This window comes from Catharus ustulatus, chromosome 18 (genome assembly GCF_009819885.2).
Source record: "Catharus ustulatus isolate bCatUst1 chromosome 18, bCatUst1.pri.v2, whole genome shotgun sequence".
In the NCBI taxonomy this organism is placed as follows: Eukaryota; Metazoa; Chordata; class Aves; order Passeriformes; family Turdidae; genus Catharus; species Catharus ustulatus.
The window spans coordinates 12,921,907-12,939,785 of record NC_046238.1 but is presented as its reverse complement, the minus strand read 5'-3'; the positions used below and the strand labels follow the sequence as shown (position 1 = coordinate 12,939,785).

The window sequence follows — 17,879 nt, the reverse complement described above, 5'->3', positions numbered from 1 at the left end:
CAGGGTGAGCAGGAGCACCCACTGAAAGCCCCAGCCAGCACAGAGGCCCCACAGCCACACATGAGGGCTGAGTACAAACACACCAGATAAAATCCGGTTGGAAGCACTCAGAGAATGATGATGAGGAGGGAGTGGGAGAAAGGCACTGCCTGTCTGAACAGATCTGATCAGAGAAACCCTCACACCTCTACATTTAAAGGCACCACAGGATGCTCTGGGAAAGGAGCAACAGCTCTGAGAGCAAGGGCCAAGCTCCACATCTCCACAGTTCCACTCCTCCAGCCCCACTGAGGCAGGGACAGACCCCAGGGTGCCACTGTCACCCTCCCACTGCCCCCCCCTCCGATAAGAACAAAGCACCCACCAGTTATTTCCTGGTCAGCACAGCACCTCCACAGCAGGAACACGCAGGACACCCAGAGCCCTCGCTGCAGCCCTCTCATCCGAGGGGGATTAGGGCTGGGTTAGGGATTTAATCCCACTGCCGGGGCTTTTCTGGGTCGGTGACATGGTTTGCGAGGCGCTGATTAGTGCGCGTGGTTAGCGCAGCACGGATAATTAACACAGCCTGTGCCACATGCCAGGAGAGCTCCTGCGCCATCACCTCCCCCGGGCACGGGGGACAAGCCCCAGCCCCCTGTGGGGTTTGGCTGGGGCTCTGGGCAGCAGAGCAGCTGCCTGGGGTCACAGAGGGAATCCCTGCCCTGAAGAAGCAAATGCAAGGGTTAAAGTTGGAGTTCTGTCATGCAGTGCTGGAATTAACCCCTGAATGCACACGGAGAGCTCCTCCAGCCCACTGCCTGTACTGGGGTGAACTCGGAGCAGCACAGCAGGCTGCTGGTCCCTTCCTGCTGCCCAGATGGAGGATGTCAGTTCCACCATTCTGCCTGTGCCATGATGGGTTTGGGGACCCCAAGGGACAGACCATATGTCCATGCACACGGGAAGCAGTTCAGCACAGAGACACGCCCAAGGTATGGACCAACAGCAGCACCCCAGCCCCAGGATCACCCCAGCCCCAGGATCACCCCAGCCAGGTGATCCCAGGGACTCTGTGCGTCCCAGCTTTGAGCAGTTTCCCAAGCAGACAGATACACACTCACAGGGTGTATCCATCATCCACCACTGGATGAACCCAGAACACACACACCAGGCTAAAGGCTGTGCTGGGCAACCTGAGGCTGCTCTGAGCAAGTGCTCAGCATCACCTGAGTTAATATGAGAACAGTCTAGGGAGTATGGATCAATCACAGCAGCATCCCCATGGGGCAGAGGGGGCTCGGTGCTCCACAGGGAAGCTGGAGGCAGCTCTGGGAAAGCACATCTTATGCCCAGGCAGCTCATTCCAGCACAGGCACCCAAAGGGCTCCAAATAAACCAACTCCACCAGGCAGATGCCACTCAGAGTCCCCAAGGAGCCCAGTGGGGCTGCAGGGAGAGGCCAAAGATTCCTTGAGCCACTGGCAGATGGCACAGGGCCACCCTAGAAGTGCTGCTGAACCAGAGCACAGCCCTGGAGGGATCCCCAGGGAGAAGTCCTGCCAGGACTGGAGGATGCAGCCTCTGGGATGCTGCTGGGTGTCCTGGAGAGGCTTAAACTGACAGCCTGGGGGCCCTTCCCTGGAAGAGAGGCAGCACATGCTGTTGTTCACCTCACTCTGGCTCCAGCTCTGTGTTTCACACTCTTGGAAGCCCTCCTGGAAGGCCTGAAGGATGGAGGATGCTCTGTGCTGATGTCTCAGGTGCTGCTGCTCCAGACAGGTTCATTCCCACAGGAAAGGAAAAGCTGGATGGGAAATCAGCCTGCCTCAAAGCACGTGCTGGCATCCCTGCAAGACAGGCTGGGGTGGCCAGCAGTCCCTCCCAAGGGCAGGTGAGTCCTTTGTTCCTGGGACTGCCTGCTCCAGGTGGTCCCTTCTCACCAAATCCTGATGGAGCAGCGTCTCCCACCCAACACCACACCCCTGCTCCTTCCACCCTTCCCTGTCAGGGCTGCACTGGCTTGGCAGAGCCTTCCTGCACCCTGCACCTCCAAAACCTCAAGGGAAAACACAAACCAACCCAGGAATGACACAGGCAAGTCCAAGCCCTGCTGCTCTCCACGTTCCCGTTCCTTGAGGAAGCACAAACCTCTGCTGTAGCATCCCCATTCCCATTAAAAACCTATTTCCATCACCGCCCACAGCCCTGTGAGCTCTTCCCAACGCCCAAACTGGCTTCCTCAGAGCATCCACACATCCCTCCTGCCTGCTGTCTCCTGCTGAATGATGAGACGGAGCTTTCCCCACTCTTAGATGAGTCTACACAACTCAGCACATTGCTCTGGATCCTCTGGGCCTCTCATCCTGGTAATTTGTTGCTTCTTATTCTTACACATCTCCCACTCCTCCCCCGTGGCAGATTGTGCCTTGGCTTTCCGTGTCTGCTGCCCAACCCTGCTGACACCGGGCTCCACCATCCCAGCAAGCCTGGACTCTGCCTGGTGAGATTCCAACAGGGAGCAGAGCCAAGGGGAGGCTCAGGGAGCTCTGGGCTTCAGTTTAAGCGCTGAAACAGCCAGTTGGAAATCCAGCACGTCTGAAATCCTCACCTGTAACACAACAGCCCAGCACATCCTGCTCTGCCCCTGCCCAAACCTTTCCCCATCACTCCCAGCACCACCCACCCAGGTGATGCTCCCAACCTCTGGAGAGGAGCACCCCGTGCCAGGCGTGGCAGCACCCAGATCACAGAGGGAAGGTCACCTTGGCAGCAAAGCTCTTGCATTTCCATCTCTATTTATTTATTTCCTGTGCTTGCTGTGCTCCCCGCGGCTCCAGGGCCATTTACATAATCGGATCAGAGGCGGCTGCACAGGAACTGCACGCGCCGGCTCCAGAGCTCCCAGCCCGTCTTCCCAGGAGCACCCTTCCCTTCCCCAGAGCACCCATTCCCTCTTCCCAGAAGAACCTATCCTTTCCCTACAGCGCCCATTCCTTCACTGTGGAGCACCCATCCTTTCTTCCCCTAGCATTCCTCCCTTCCCTGAAGCACCCATCCTTCTTTCCTGATCCTTCCCTGGAGCATCCCCAGAGCACCCATCCCTTCTTCCCAGGAGCACCCACCCCTTCCACTCACAGCCACAGCACCAAACCTCACAGATCCAAATTCACTCCCCTGGAGCAGATCCTTGAGGTTTGGTGCTGCAGCCAGGGCAGAGCCTGGACACGGAGCATCCACGTGCCAGCACCAGCCCAGTGCTGCCGGCTGGGATCTCTCTAGGAAAAACTTGGCAAGCAAGGACACTTTAATTTCTCCTGCAAGGAACTCCTGGCCTGGCAAAAGCACCCTGTGCTCCCACCGGGGATGGAGGTGGGCATGAGTACATGTGTTTTTACCAGGAAGCTCCACCTGCTTCCCTGGAGCAATGTTTTGTGTTCTATACAGAAGATTTTGGGTCCCTTGCACTGCACAGAGCTCCCCCCATCCCCCAACAAGAGGCTCCTGGCAGCTCCAGAAAACATCAGCCCATCTAAAAGGAGAAATCAAGGCACAGAAAGGGATCCATGCTGGAAAAGATGACAGGGTGGCTGGGAGCCACCAGTCCCTGTGACAGGGGGGTCAGGCTGGTCCCACCCTCACTGCTTGTTCCTCTCCTGCTTTTCTAACCCAGCCCCTCAAAGTGTCCCCCTGCCCAGAGCTCCATCACCTCCTCCCAAAACAACTGATTCAGCAGGGATCTGGGAGAGCAACAACCTCCTCCTGGAGCTGCCACGCTGCACCCACCCTGTTCCTTCCAGTCCTGCCCTTCCAGGGCACAGCCATTCCCTCGGGCATCTCCCACCCTGCTCCTTCCAGTCCTGCCCTCCCAGGGCACAGCCATTCCCTCGGGCATCTCCCACCCTGCTCCTTCCAGGGCACAGCCATTCCCTCGGGCATCTCCCACCCTGCTCCTTCCAGTCCTGCCCTCCCAGGACACAGCCATTCCCTCGGGCATCTCCCATCCTGCCCCTTCCAGGGCACAGCCATTCCCTCGGGCATCTCCCACCCTGCTCCTTCCAGGGCACAGCCATTCCCTCGGGCATCTCCCACCCTGCTCCTTCCAGGGCACAGCCATTCCCTCGGGCATCTCCCACCCTGCTCCTTCCAGGACACAGCCATTCCCTCGGGCATCTCCCACCCTGCTCCTTCCAGGGCACAGCCATTCCCTCGGGCATCTCCCACCCTGCTCCTTCCAGGGCACAGCCATTCCCTCGGGCATCTCCCACCCTGCTCCTTCCAGTCCTGCCCTCCCAGGACACAGCCATTCCCTCGGGCATCTCCCATCCTGCTCCTTTCAGGACACAGCCATTCCCTCGGGCATCTCCTCAGGATGCCCATCCAGATCCAAAGTACCAAAGGATGCTGCTGGAAACAGATCCACAGCATCCACGTTAGAACGTGCCCTATCACCCCTGCCACCCTCCCACCCCCCTCCCAGCCACTCTTACCTGCTTGGGATTTTGGACAAGACATGTTCCTGCTGCCTGTTCTATCCCCGCACAATGGTTTTTGTGGCATTTCCCACCCTCCAGACAGTCTTGCTCAAGATTTTATCACGTTGCAACCACCACAACCTCCTCCTCCTCCTCTTCCTCCTCCTCCTCTCTGGGCTGGACAGAGCAAATACTGCTCTGCTCATCCTTTCCCAAAGGCTGCTGGAGAATTCTCTCCCTGGCAATTCTCTGCCCACACCCCATTGCTGTTCTGGCTAACAGCAAACCTGGGCAGCATCAAGGGTCTGCTGGCACCTCCCACCACTATCTACCCCTTTCCTAAAACTCAGACAAACTCTCCATGGGGAGAGCGCTGCACAAGCATCCCCAAACTGCTCTGAAACACAAGAGAGACTCAGGAAGCCACTTCCTCTGTGGCTACAGAATCCCAAGAGTGGGAATGGGGAGGATGCTGCGACCGTGGGGCTCTGAGTACCCTCCAGCTCCTGCTGGGAATGATTGTTATTTTTTAAAGTCCCCATCAAACACCACCCCATCTCGTTCTGCTCAAGGCTGGGACAGCACAGTGACACTGTTCCATTCACAATTCCCTGAGCTCTGCCTTCATACATTATTCCAGCCCTATGAAGCTTTGGAATTGCTTTTTTCAAAATTTCCTTTCAATATTTTATTCAGTTTTGCTCTCTCTCAGAGCTCCCCAGAGTAAATCAGGCTTCCCAGGAAGGACCGTCTCATTTCGTTGGAGGCAGAGCCACACTCCAAACACGAGCTGACTCTCCAAAAAACACCTGGAAAGCATTGTGAGGTTGCACAGAGCAGGAGCAGCACTGTGAGGTTGCACAGAGCAGGAGTAGCACTGTGAGATGCACGGGGCAGGAACAGAACTGTGAGCTGTACAGGGCAGCAGCAGCCCTGTGAGCTGTACAGGGCAGCAGCAGCACTGTGAGCTGTACAGGGCAGCAGCAGCCCTGTGAGCTGCACAGGGCAGGAGCAGCACTGTGAGCTGTACAAGGCAGCAGCAGCCCTGTGAGCTGTACAGGGCAGCAGCAGCACTGTGAGCTGTACAAGGCAGCAGCAGCCCTGTGAGCTGTACAAGGCAGGAGTAGCAGCAGTGCCAGCACTGCTTCCTGACCTCCAACAACCCAGCTGGGAGAGCAGAGCCAGCATGAGACCCGGAGGGAGTTAAATCCCGCAGCTGTGTGGAACACCAGCAGCTTCATGGAATCAAGGAGGATGTGAGTCATGTGGGTCTCAACCTGCAGTGGGCAGCAGGCTCTGAAGTACTGTGCCAGGCAGAATTCCCCCCACAGAGCAGGAGAAAGCCCCTCAGCATTCCCAACATCCACATTTCCCAGCTTTACCAAAATGACCTATGCCATGGAGGCTGTAAGGATGCAGCAGGTACGTGTCTCAGTGCAGTCCATATCCATGCCCTCTTCCCAGCTGCACCTTCCCAACTTCCCATGCCCTCACCCAGTGCCGAGCCCCAGCCATGCCAATCCCTGCAGCAACGCGAACCAAGCCACGGGGAGCAAACAGGGAGGGCAGGAGGATGGAGGAGGAGGAGGAGGAGGAGGAGGGGCAGGAGAAGCGGCACTCACGTTGATCATAGCATTGGAGGTGATGCGGAAGAGCGTGGCACGCTCGTTCACCGCCTTGATCTTCTCTCCGCTGTCAGCCGGCAGGCGCAGGTTCTCCAGCTCGCTGAGCGAGCGCTGCAGGGCCGCGCCGTGCTTGGCGATCAGCTCATTGCAGGTGCTCAGGTCCTCCAGCTTACTCGACAGGGTCTTCAGGGGGCCGTGCAGCTCGCTCTTGTCTGACTGCGAGGCGGGCTCCTCGTCACCCGAGTCATCTGCACAGGGAGGGATGGAGAGAACTGCGTTTCTATGGTTACCCCCGGCCCTGAGCCCGGCAGCGCCACGGGCAGGGAGCAGGGAGCAGCAGCTGGGGACCAGGGACTAGGGAACAGGGAGCAGGGAACAGGGAACAGGGAGCAGGGAGCAGGGAACAGGGAACAGGGAGCAGGGACAAGGGACCAGGGAGCAGCAACTGGGTACCAGACCAGGAACCAGAGAGTAGGGAGCAGAGACCAGGGACCAGGGACCAGAGACCAGACCAGGAACCAGGGAGCAGGGACCAGGGAGCAGCAACTGGGGACCAGACCAGAGACCAGGGAGCAGGGACCAGGGACAAGACAGCAGCCACTGGGGACCAGGGAGCAGCAACTGGGGATCAGAGAGCAGAAACCAGGGACCAGGACCAAGGATCAGGGACCTCTCCTCCCGCCCCCTGCCAGCACCAGGCTGGGGGTCATGGCCACCATGGTGTGGTGGGAGTGGCACCCAGAGCCCTGAGCAGCCGCTCCTGTGGCTGTCACTGAGATCTGGTTCAGGGCTGGGTGCTGGGGTGGCACAGGGGGTGCCACACACCAAACCTGCCCTTCCCAGGCTCACTGGGGTCGATCTACCCTGCACCAGGGGCTCTGCTAGCTCTGCTTGGGCCAGCGTGAACTGTGTCACCTGAGGGAAAAGTCACAGAGATACCAAAATCACTGTGACACTTTACCCAAAACCACCATGTCTTCAGAGGGCAGAAAACTCCAAGATCAGCACCTCAGCTACAGCAAAAATTCCTGCAACTCCAGAACAATTAAAACCAGGAAACTAACCCAAATCCACTCACTGGGGGGAACACAGCATTTCTGATCATCCCACTGCTCCCCCCAGGAAGGAGGTGATCAGCCCCAAGATGCAGCAGCACCCAAAGCACATACAGAGAGAAGCAGGTCCTGGGCAGGGGCTGTGCCCCATCCTTATGCTCCAAAGTTTAGCTGAAAGTTTTCCAAAACCCACCAAGGCAGCAGAGCAGGGAACTGCTCCTGTATCTCCCTTCCCTTAATCTTCTGTTTCTGGATTTCAGAGAGATGGGCACCAAAAAAGCCTGGCTGCAGCTTCTCTGCCAGGTCTGGGGGAGTTGGGGGAGTGAGAACACTCTCCAAACAATCCAGGCACGGAGCTCAGGGATGGCTCTGGTGTAATGGGGGAGCAGCACACTCCCTCTCAGGGCTGTGAGGAAAGAAGGAAACCCGTGATTCCCCAGCAGGTGGGTGTTTGGCTGCTATTCCTGGCTCCTTGATAGAAGCTCTGGAAATGCTGTGGGTACTGGGAGAAGTGTTCAGGCACTGCTCAGATTGAATCCACAGCAAGGAAACCAGAGGAAGAGCACCCTTTGATTACTGTGATTCAAAGGCAAGGATCTGGATAAATGTGACAGGATCATTAACCCAGAGTGGAAGCAGGAGGAGAGCACAGCACATTGTCACACCAGGACTCAGGGTGAACCTCCCCAGAATGGATGTGATGGGACAGGAGGCACAGCTCAGGGACAGCACTGATCCTCCACAGCAGGACCAACTTCACTGCCCAAGGACAGTGGGAGAAAATCCAAGGGAACAGGGCACAGAGCAAAGCCCAAGTGGCTCATGAAGCACCAGGACAGCATTCCCCAATGTCACCACTCGGTCCCTCTGCAACCCAGCTGACAAACACAAGCTGCTGGAGCCAGGAGAGGAAGCAGCCACCAAGGACAATCAGAGCACCCAGAGGACAACCACTGAGAGCTCCTCAAGGAAGGGGAGCTGCCAGCTGAGTGTTTGAGACAGGCTGGGGAGCTGCTGAGCCTGGACAGGGACAGGACCAGAGGTTTGAAAACACACCCGGGATCAGTGAAGTGCCCAGAACAACTGGTAGGGGAAGGGGAACAAGAACAAGAAGGATTCCAAGGACTCCATCCCAGGAGGGTGCACAGAGGCACCACAGCCATGGCACAGGCTCACATCACAGGACAACTCCGAAAGACCTGGCGAGAAAATCAAAGCTACTTTTCTACTAATGCAGAAAATAACCAAAACCTCCTCAAAGTCTATTTTCAGATACAAAAGTTTCAAGTATTCCCACATTGCCTTCCACCTGTGCTGGGGCACACAAAGGGTCTCCAGCAGTATGGGCACATTCCCTGGCCTTGGATATTGTCTCTGCCCCTGTCCTGAGCCAGTGCTTCCACAGACAGAGCATTTCATACCCCGGACACTCACTGGCACAGGGACACCAGGCTGCCCCTGCTGCTCTGAGCTGTGTCTCTGAGGCTGTCCAGGGCAGTCTCTGGCTTCCTTCACCATCTCTCCCTCCAGGTCAGAAGCTGTGCTCTTCCCACCAGCATCCCAGCAGTTTCTCCAGGCTGTACCAGCTGCCTTCACTCCAGGATGCAGAACCTCTCCTCCAGAGCTCTGGGATCTGATCACTAACGAGGCTGGACTTTAACAGCCAATTTATAACAAAGTCACATGTTTTATAAAGCTCCCAGGAGCAGAAGCCAAGCCTGCTGGCTCAGCTGTCATTGCCAACAGGAGCCTGAACATGGCAGAACCCACCTCTGAGGGACTCCAGGGGACAATCCAAATTTCCCAATTCTGTTTGCAGACATCAAAAATAATTCACAAAGACAATTTTATCTGCTTACAAGTGCTGCAAAAATTGTGCCAAGCAAGAGAAAGTGCCTCTCTGCCAATCCCCAGGCAGTATTTAACCCCTAAATCCCTCCCTTTAATTTTTCCCCCATCCTGCCTTACACAAAATGCAGTGCCAAAGTTCTGGCCCCCGTGTGCTGTCAGTGCTCTGGGATTTCCATGGCAAAGCCTGGACCACCCTGCCCAGGTGCAATCACAGACCACAGGCAGGGGATTTTACATAGAATCACAGCTGAGTGATTCTTCCTGAGCTGGGAAGGACCCACAAGGATCACCCAGACCCCCCAACAATCCCACCCTGTCCCTGGCAGCGCTGTCCAAACACTCCTGGAGCTCTGGCAGCCTCGGGGCCGTGCCCATTCCCTGGGGAGCCTGGGCAGTGCCAACACGGGGATAGCAGAGCACGGAGAGGGATGTGCTCTGCACTTTGCCAGGACATTATTTCCTGCCCATTGATTGTGGGAACAATCCCTGCCCAAGTGCTCAGCTTGAGGCAGGAACACAGCATGGCCTAATTTTTTATCACTGTGCAGAATTATATAAATGCCTCAAAGTCCAGGAAAAGGGGGAAGGAACCTGGGTCAGCCCTGTGATGCTGCTCATTCCAGCTGAGCTGGCTGAGCATCCCTCAGCAGCTCCCAAAGCTGCTGCTGTGGGATGCTGGAATGCTGCCAGGGTGGGCAGCAGGACCCCACCTTCCTCTTCCTGCCTGGGCAGCTGCAATCACAGAATCATGGAATGGTTTGGGTCAGGACCTTAAAGCTCCCCTCCTTCCATCTTCTTGACATGGGCAGGGACCTTCCACTAGAGCAGGAACCAATTAATTATACATGTATATAATTAATTATATAATTTTAAAATACATATATTTATATAAATATCTCAAGCAACATAATTTGTTGTAATTATCTCAAATCAAAGCACGGGAAGAAGGAAATCCAATGTCACAGCTACAGTCAAATAAATTAGAGCAGCTGAAAGCACAAAAGATCACACAGAGCACCCAGATCTCCTCACTGCCATTCCCAAGGTGAAGCTCTGACACTGGCTCTGAAGGTGCTTCCACCTTTCTCCTGGGAGCTCCTGGGAAAGCTGACCAAATCCCAAACCCACAGAAACAGGAATCCTTCTGTTTCCTGCAGCAAGCAGCAGCCACTCAGAGCTGCAGCATCTTTGGAGCAGCAGCCTCAGACCCCAGCAGAGGAGCTCTGCTCCCACCAGGCCATCTTGGTACCAGCAGGATGAACTGCCACGGGAATGCTGTGACACAGCACAGGACAGGGGCTCTGGCATCCCCTCATTCCCCCATCAGGGCTGCTCCCAGGGAAGCTGCTCAGAATCAGAGGATCATTTAGGCTGGAAAAGATCTCCAAGGCCATCATGTCCCACCTCTGACCATCCTTTGCACATGACACACCAACTCCTGCAGTTACAGCTGAAGATTATCATGAAGGGCTGGAGGAGAGAGTTGCAGAAATATTTATTCTATTTCTGAGGATGAAGGAGTCACCCATCCAGAAAGGTGGAAAAGCAGCAAGCCTCTGCCTGGAGGTCTTTGCCTGGAGCCCAGCCAAACACCACAGCTTTGAGGATCATGCCCTTATTCCAGCTTTTGTATCAGCTCAGACAGGGAAAAAAATTACTTGGCTTTGCTAAGGCTGGGAAAACACCCTGAAGGTCAGGAAATACCCACAGAGAGATTTTATCCAGGGCTCCTCATTCAAGCATGGACCACAGGAGATTTGAAAAAGCCAAAGTGCAGCAGGCCTAGCAAGATCTAAGCGCTCGGACTTCAAACCAAATGGGAGGTTCCTAAAGGCACCCACTTGGAGTCACAGAACCTCTTGGAAGCTGCAAAAACACAGATTCCTAAATACTTGGGAGGAGTCAGGAGAGTGAGGAGGGGGAGGGGGGAAACATGACTCCCACAAGGTGATGGTGAGGGACACGCAGCAGAATCTGACAGCACAACCCAGAAGGAGTTTTAGTGATGGGAATTCCAAACATGCAGAGAATGAGAAGGAACCAGAATAGGGGAAGTGAAGACTGGCTGGGCTGGAGAATGCTCAGGGGCTGGAGTTTGTCCAGGGAAGGGAACAGAGCTGGGGAAGGGGCTGCAGCCCCAGGAGAGGCTGAGGGAGCTGGAAAGGGGCTCAGCCTGGAGAAAAGGAGGCTCAGGGGGGACCTTGTGGCTCTGCACAACTCCCTGCCAGGAGGGGACAGCCGGGGGGGGTCGGGCTCTGCTCCCAGGGAACAGGGACAGGAGGAGAGGGAACGGCCTCAGGCTGGGCCAGGGGAGGCTCAGGGTTGATATTAGGGAACATTTCTTCATGGAAAGGATTGTCCAGCACTGGCACAGCTGCCCAGGGCAGTGCTGGAGTCCCCATCCCTGAAGGGATTTAACAGTCGTGTGGATTGGCACTTGGGGACAGGGATCAGTGGCAGCCTTGGCAGTGCTAAAGAATGGTTGGACTCGACGACCTCAGAGAACTTTTCCAACCTTAATGATTCTGGGATTCTATTCCAATGCTCTGTGTTCCTTGTCTCTGGATGCTGCCCCCACCCCTTTCCCCAGTTTGGTCCTTTTGGATCCTCAGCTCCCAGCAGCTCCTAAATTCCCTGAAACCTCAAACCAACATCCCCCAGCTGGGCAGGGCCAAAGTGGATTGGGACCTTGTCTGGGACCAGCAAAAAGCCTGGAGGTCCTGCAGTGCCAGGAAAGCCTCCCTGCTCCCCCACACAGGGAGATCCTCCAAGGACACAAAGAGTGCTTTAATCCCTGGTTTCCAGCCCCCAGCACACCCTGTCCCTGCAGAGGGAAGGGCTCAGTGATTGATTCCCTCTTTAAATGTGGGATGACAGCGGTGCTCCCACCGACCCTCATCCCTCCTCGTGCTCCAGCTCTGCCATTTGCTCTCCATGGAATAAAGAGCCTCCCTAGAGCAGCAAACCCTCAGGGGGTGGTGGGGGGCTCCCAGTCCCACGCTGGTGGGCCTGGATCCCCTTGAGAAGCAGCACATCCCTAGCTCAGGAGCGTCACCCCAGCTCACCCTGCTCTGAATGAAAGGCAGACATTCAGCAGGAATTCCTGTCGCTCTTCCCCAGGGAACAAAAGCTCCTCAAGAAAACAAACATGAAAGGCTGGCAGGAAAAATCTGACAACAAATTGCCAGGTTCCTCTGACTCCTGTGCTGTGGATGAGGCAGCCCAGCCTCCACAGTATTCTCCTAAGGATTCCTGCATCCCCAGTGTGCTCTGGAGATCTCCCTGTGCTCGCCAGTGGCACAGAGGGACTACCCATGATTTTAATTCATCCCCCTCTCCATCCTGCAGCCAAGCCTTGTGCAGGGCTTGGTGCCAACACCTCCAGGACCCTGGGCTGGAGCAGTGGATTTGGGCTGAGCAGAGTGTGAGTGGCCATCGCCACCCAAGTCCAAGCCCATCCCTTTTCCCCATGCCATGGCACCAGTGTGGCACAGCAGGGCTGGCCCCAGGAGCTGCAGTAACCCACATAACACCCTCCTCCTCCTCCTTTTCCCCCTCTTCCCCCCCTCACTCCAGCAAGGCTCCACAAATGCAGCTGCTGCTTCCTGCTCTCCTCACGATGCACTCGGGGAACATTTGCAAGCACAGGCTCAAATCCCAGAGACACAAACCACAGCAGCTTCCCACAAATCCCCTCTCCAGGAACACTCCAGGCTCGTACTTTACACCACCCCACATCCAGTGCTCCCCAGGCCAGCCCCTGTGCTTTGTTTGGACTCAGAGCAGCTCTGGCGATCCGGGCTGGGTTTGGTTTGTAGGGCACGGGCTCGCAGTGTTGCTATAGGAACAGGCAGCCTCACCGTAAGCTGGGCAGATTATTTTTGGAGCTGTGATGCAATTTAATCTATGGAAAATGGATCGGCAGCCACCGTCCATAAGCCTCCTCGGGCTTGTTTCTCAGCCCAGAGAACACAAACCTCAGTGCCTGGAGCAGCATCCCGCCAAAGCCACTAAGGCAGAGCTCCCTTTCCACCCCCTTTCTCCATCTTGAAGTCTTCCCTCAGATAAATGTTTGCCATTGCCTGAAATTTCTCCAGAGCTGGTGGGAAGGCTGCTGGCTGGAGGCCCAACACCAGAGCCTCCCCATGCTCTGGGGACACACTGGGGCTTTGCAGTGCAGTCCATGGGGATCCCAGGGATCCACAGGAGGCACTGCCACGCTGAGCTCCCACCCCAAAACCACCAGGGAGCAATCCCAGGGAGCTGCTGCTCATGGCTGGGCTGTTCCAGTGCTGCCTGTGGATGAGCAGAGCTGGGAAAAGCCCTTTCAGGGATAAACTAGGAGGAGGAGAAGGGATTGAAGGGTTCAGCATTAGACCTTTTATTCCAAAATTCCCAAACTGCATCCAGAGTCTGGCTGTGATGTGTCCAGCCCAAAGCACCACAGTTCCTCAGCCCCACACCATGGCTGGGGCGGCAGTTTGTCCCTGCTTATCTTCCACTCCAAGTCCAGCACAGCTTCCCTCACCCTCCATCCCTCACCTTCCTTCTCCTTGTGAGTGGAAAACTTTCCCTTCCCAAGTATCCTCATTTTCAGCAACACTCCTCGTCCTTTCTGCATCACTTTAATCTCTCCCCAGTCCTTCTGCAAGCCTGAGCTGCTTCCCTACCACTCCACTGGAGCCTCCCAAAGGCAGGACTGGCCCTGTGCTGGAAATGAAACCCAGCTTTCTCCTGGAGGCAGCTGGAATGAGCTGATGGTGGGGTTGGAAGTGCAGGATCAGTACTGGAGGAGTGAAGATGAGCCAGAGCAGAGATCCCCGAGTGCTGTCCACAGGGAAAATTCTGATGGGATAGAAAGAATGCTGGTGTCTTTAATTCAAACAGCATTCCTGGGATGCCCCAAAGCCACCAGAGATCACAGCAGGGACAATGGGGCATCTCAGCAGCCGATTTTCCCATCAGCAGCAGGACCTGCACATCTGCCAGGGGGAGCTGAGCTTGGAAGCATCGGAGCCCCAGCCCTGGCTGTTCCCAATGCCTGGAACAAGCAGCCTTCAGGTGCCTGGATGGTCCAACCATCAGAACAGCATGGATTATGTCTCCATTCCCAGTTCCACCTCTTGTGGAACTGCCTTTTCTCACACTTGTCTGGGAGTTTTGGATCTAAAAGTATGAAAAGTATCCCACTGACTGGAAAAAGCCTTTTCTCCTCCCACAGACAGAGTGGAGGATATCCACGAGGATCAGCCAGCAGCAAATCCTGCAGCCATCACAGCCAAAACTCCAAGCTCTTTCTCCTCACAGTAAATCCACAGAAATCAATCCCACCTCCCTTCCAGGTTCCCTGCTTATCCCAACACCAAGCAAGGGTATGATTCAGAATCACCAGCCCTTCCTGGGTGGAATTATCCGGATCTCTGGGATATGCTGCTCACCCATCATTCCTGAAGCAGAGCAATTTCCACCCTGGCTCTGGCAGACACAGCTGCTTTCATCACTTTTAATCGCTATGAATATTAAATGGAGCAGGGATCTATATTTAATAGCCTGGCCTGGCTGCCAGGGAGATGGATGAGGTTTGTAGCAGCTGCAGATGCAGGAACAGGCAGAATTTTGGTGGTTAGAAAGAATTACACTGAGAATTAATCATCAAAATAGTAGGGAAAATAATCATTCATAAATCATTCCAAATCCGGGTGATCGCTCAGCAATTACCACCAACCTGGCAGGGCTGTTGCTTCTTCCTGCTAATGCAAAGGGAAAGCTGCACAGGCAAATTGGAGCCTAAAAATAGGGAAACTTGTGACAAGCTGGGACATATCCTGAAGTCACATTCAGTGAGAACAGGTGGGGAGGGCCCAGAGAACAAGCCAAGAGATCGAAGGCCACTGCTCCTAGGAGTGTTCACCTGGAGAAGAGAAGGCTCCAAGGAAACCTCAGAGCCCCTGCCAGGGCCTAAAGGGGCTCCAGGAGAGCTGGAGAGGGACTGGGGACAAGGGATGGAGGGACAGGACACAGGGAATGGCTTCCCACAGCCAGAGGGCAGGGCTGGATGGGATATTGGGAAGGAATTGTTCCCTGGGAGGGTGGGCAGGCCCTGGCACAGGGTGCCCAGAGAAGCTGTGGCTGCCGCTGGATCCCTGGAAGTGTCCAAGGCCAGGTTGGACAGGGCTTGGAGCAGCCTGGGACAGTGGGAGGTGTCCCTGACCATGGCAGGGGTGCAAGGAGATGGGCTTGGAGCCCATCCAGCCCAAATCATTCCATGATTCTACGAAAATAAGCAGGATACAAAAATGGGCAGTGGGAAAGCACAAAGCATCTCCATTCCCACCACTGCAGCATTCCCAGCCCGGCTATTGAACATTTTATTGCTGCAATTACAAAATGATGATGTTCCTGGTCAATAATCCTGAGCAGCACAGGCTGCACTTTGTCTGGACTGCAGTCATGCAGTTCCCTGCACAAATGGGATTTTCCCAACACCCAAACACCTGAATAACCCCCGTAAGTTGAAATTCAGGCTACACAGTCACACAGATTGAGTTTAAAACATACCAAAAGGAAGGGTTTAAACTACAAACAGGATGGACACACTGAAGAATTGGAGATGAAATGCAGGATGTGATCATGAGGCGTCAGTGGAGAGATCCAACCCAACAGGCAGCACTGGGAGCCACTGGTCATGGCTACTTCTAAATCCATAAAAAATCCAATGGAACTTTAAAAATTTTTTAAGAAGAGTTCAGGGTTATAGGAATAGAGAAGGCAAATTTGAGACATGAGGTGATTTCTGTCAAGTCCTCACCAGCCCATGGCCAGTTTGGGATCCTACACTCTCGGAGTGCCCCAGGAAAGGACACCCCTGATGGCACTGGGGCTGGGAAACACATCCCAAAGGGACAGTGACTGGAAGGACAGGGTTGGGCAGAAGTGGGAGAAGTCAACTGGAGACATTCTGACAATGTACAAGGAACAACTCAAGATACTCAGGAAGCAAAGCTGGAAAACAGAGCAGCTGTGGAGGAGCAGCTGTGACACACTGAGCCCTGAGGGGTGGAGAGCACTGTCCCTGTGTCCCTCCTGACAGGAGAGACCTGGAGGGGCTGGAGCATGTCCAGGGAAGGGAACAGAGCTGGGGAAGGGGCTGGAGCCCCAGGAAAGGCTGAGGGAGCTGGAAAGGGGCTCAGCCTGGAGAAAAGGAGCCTCAGGGGGGACCTTGTGGCTCTGCACAACTCCCTGCCAGGAGGGGACAGCCGGGGGGTTCGGGCTCTGCTCCCAGGGAACAGGGACAGGAGGAGAGGGAACGGCCTCAGGCTGGGCCAGGGGAGGCTCAGGGTTGATATTGAGAACATTTCTTCATGGAAAGGATTGTCCAGCCCTGGCACAGCTGCCCAGGGCAGTGCTGGTGTCCCCATCCCTGAAGGGGTTTAGCAGCCATGTGGCACTTGGGGACATGGGTCAGTGGTGACCTGGGCAGTTCTAGGGGAATAGTTGGACTTGATGCTCTCAGGGGACTTACTCAACCTAAAATCCATTCTGTGATTCCATAAATGCCTACATATATATATATATATATATATATATATATATACATATATGTATGTGTGGGGGCTGAAACACAGGCAGGCATCAGTACTGCTTTCCTGAAGTCTTCTCAGGAGGAGCCAAGAGAGCTTTGCAAGATGCCACTTCACTGCCTTTTGGAGGAGGTAGAGGATTGGTGGTTGGTTTTTTGCTCTGCCTTTTGACTACAATACTCTGTTCCCTATTTCCAACAGGATAAGAAGTTGGGAAGCCCTATGGAAAATATGGATCCAGCCCTGAAACCGCCTGAAGAGGAACCTCAGAGACTGAGGAGCAGAGCAGGCAGGGAACACGAGAGGAGATAAAATGAACCCAGCTGATGCTTTTGTGGGAGCACTGGAGAGTCACAGTTAGTCCTGCTGGACACAGCCAAATGTCCCTCTTGTCCCCTGTGGGGACTTGTGAATAGCAATGGGCAAAAACATGGAGGAGAAGGAGTGATTACAGGGAAATAACGGCTCATTAGCAGATAATTGGGGGCTCAGCAGCACAGCTCATTGCCAGAAAAGAAAATTTTAAAAATTTAAAATAATGGCTTGATAAAAATAGAAACTTCTTCATTCTGAAGCTCGGAACAGCAGCAACACACAAAGTGCTGAACTCCAGGAGCAGTTGGGGTGCAGAGCTGGGGCCAGGGACAGCAACTGCCTCTTGTCACACCTAGAAAATGCTTCCCTGCCAGGAATCCCTGCGGGAGAAGCTGGACCTGGCCCCACTGGCAGGAGGTAAGCTCACAGCCCCAGTGCCTGCAGCATCACCCTCAGCTCTTTATCTCTTCTGCAAGCCCAGGAAGTGTCCAGGGATCCCAGCAGGTCCTGCCAGGGCCTAAAGGGGCTCCAGGAGAGCTGCAGAGGGACTGGGGACAAGGGATGGAGGGACAGGACACAGGGAATGGCTTCCCACTGCCAGAGGGCAGGGATGGATGGGATATTGGGAAGGAATTGTTCCCTGGGAGGGTGGGCAGGCCCTGGCACAGGGTGCCCAGAGAAGCTGTGGCTGCCCCTGGATCCCTGGCAGTGTCCCAGGCCAGGTTGGACATTGGGGCTTGGAGCAGCCTGGGACAGTGGGAGTTCCATGGCACATTATGGAATGAGAGGAGCTTTAAAGCCCCTTCCAGCCCTACCCATCCCACGACACTGTCAAGGCAAGGTGTCCCTGCCAATGGCAGGGGGATTGAACTGGATGAGTTTTAAGGTCCCTTCCCACCCAACACATTCCATGACTCTGAGCTATGGTGACCTTGCAGGAGGCCCCATCACTCTAAAATCCTGCAGTCAGCCTGGATATCCAGTTACCCTCCCCACCAG

The 17,879-nt window shown here is 55.1% G+C and overlaps 1 protein-coding gene across 7 annotated transcripts in view; it reads right to left on the bottom strand.

Moving 5' to 3' along the window:
* The window catches only part of OSBP2 (oxysterol binding protein 2), a 92,331-nt gene that overhangs the window by 22,435 nt on the left and 52,017 nt on the right, over positions 1 to 17,879 (bottom strand). For all 7 annotated transcript variants that reach the window (XM_033075700.1, XM_033075701.1, XM_033075704.1 and 4 more), the window contains one exon: positions 6,077 to 6,327. In XM_033075700.1, coding sequence (XP_032931591.1) covers positions 6,077 to 6,327 — 251 coding nt within the window. The remainder of the gene's footprint in view (positions 1 to 6,076; positions 6,328 to 17,879) is intronic.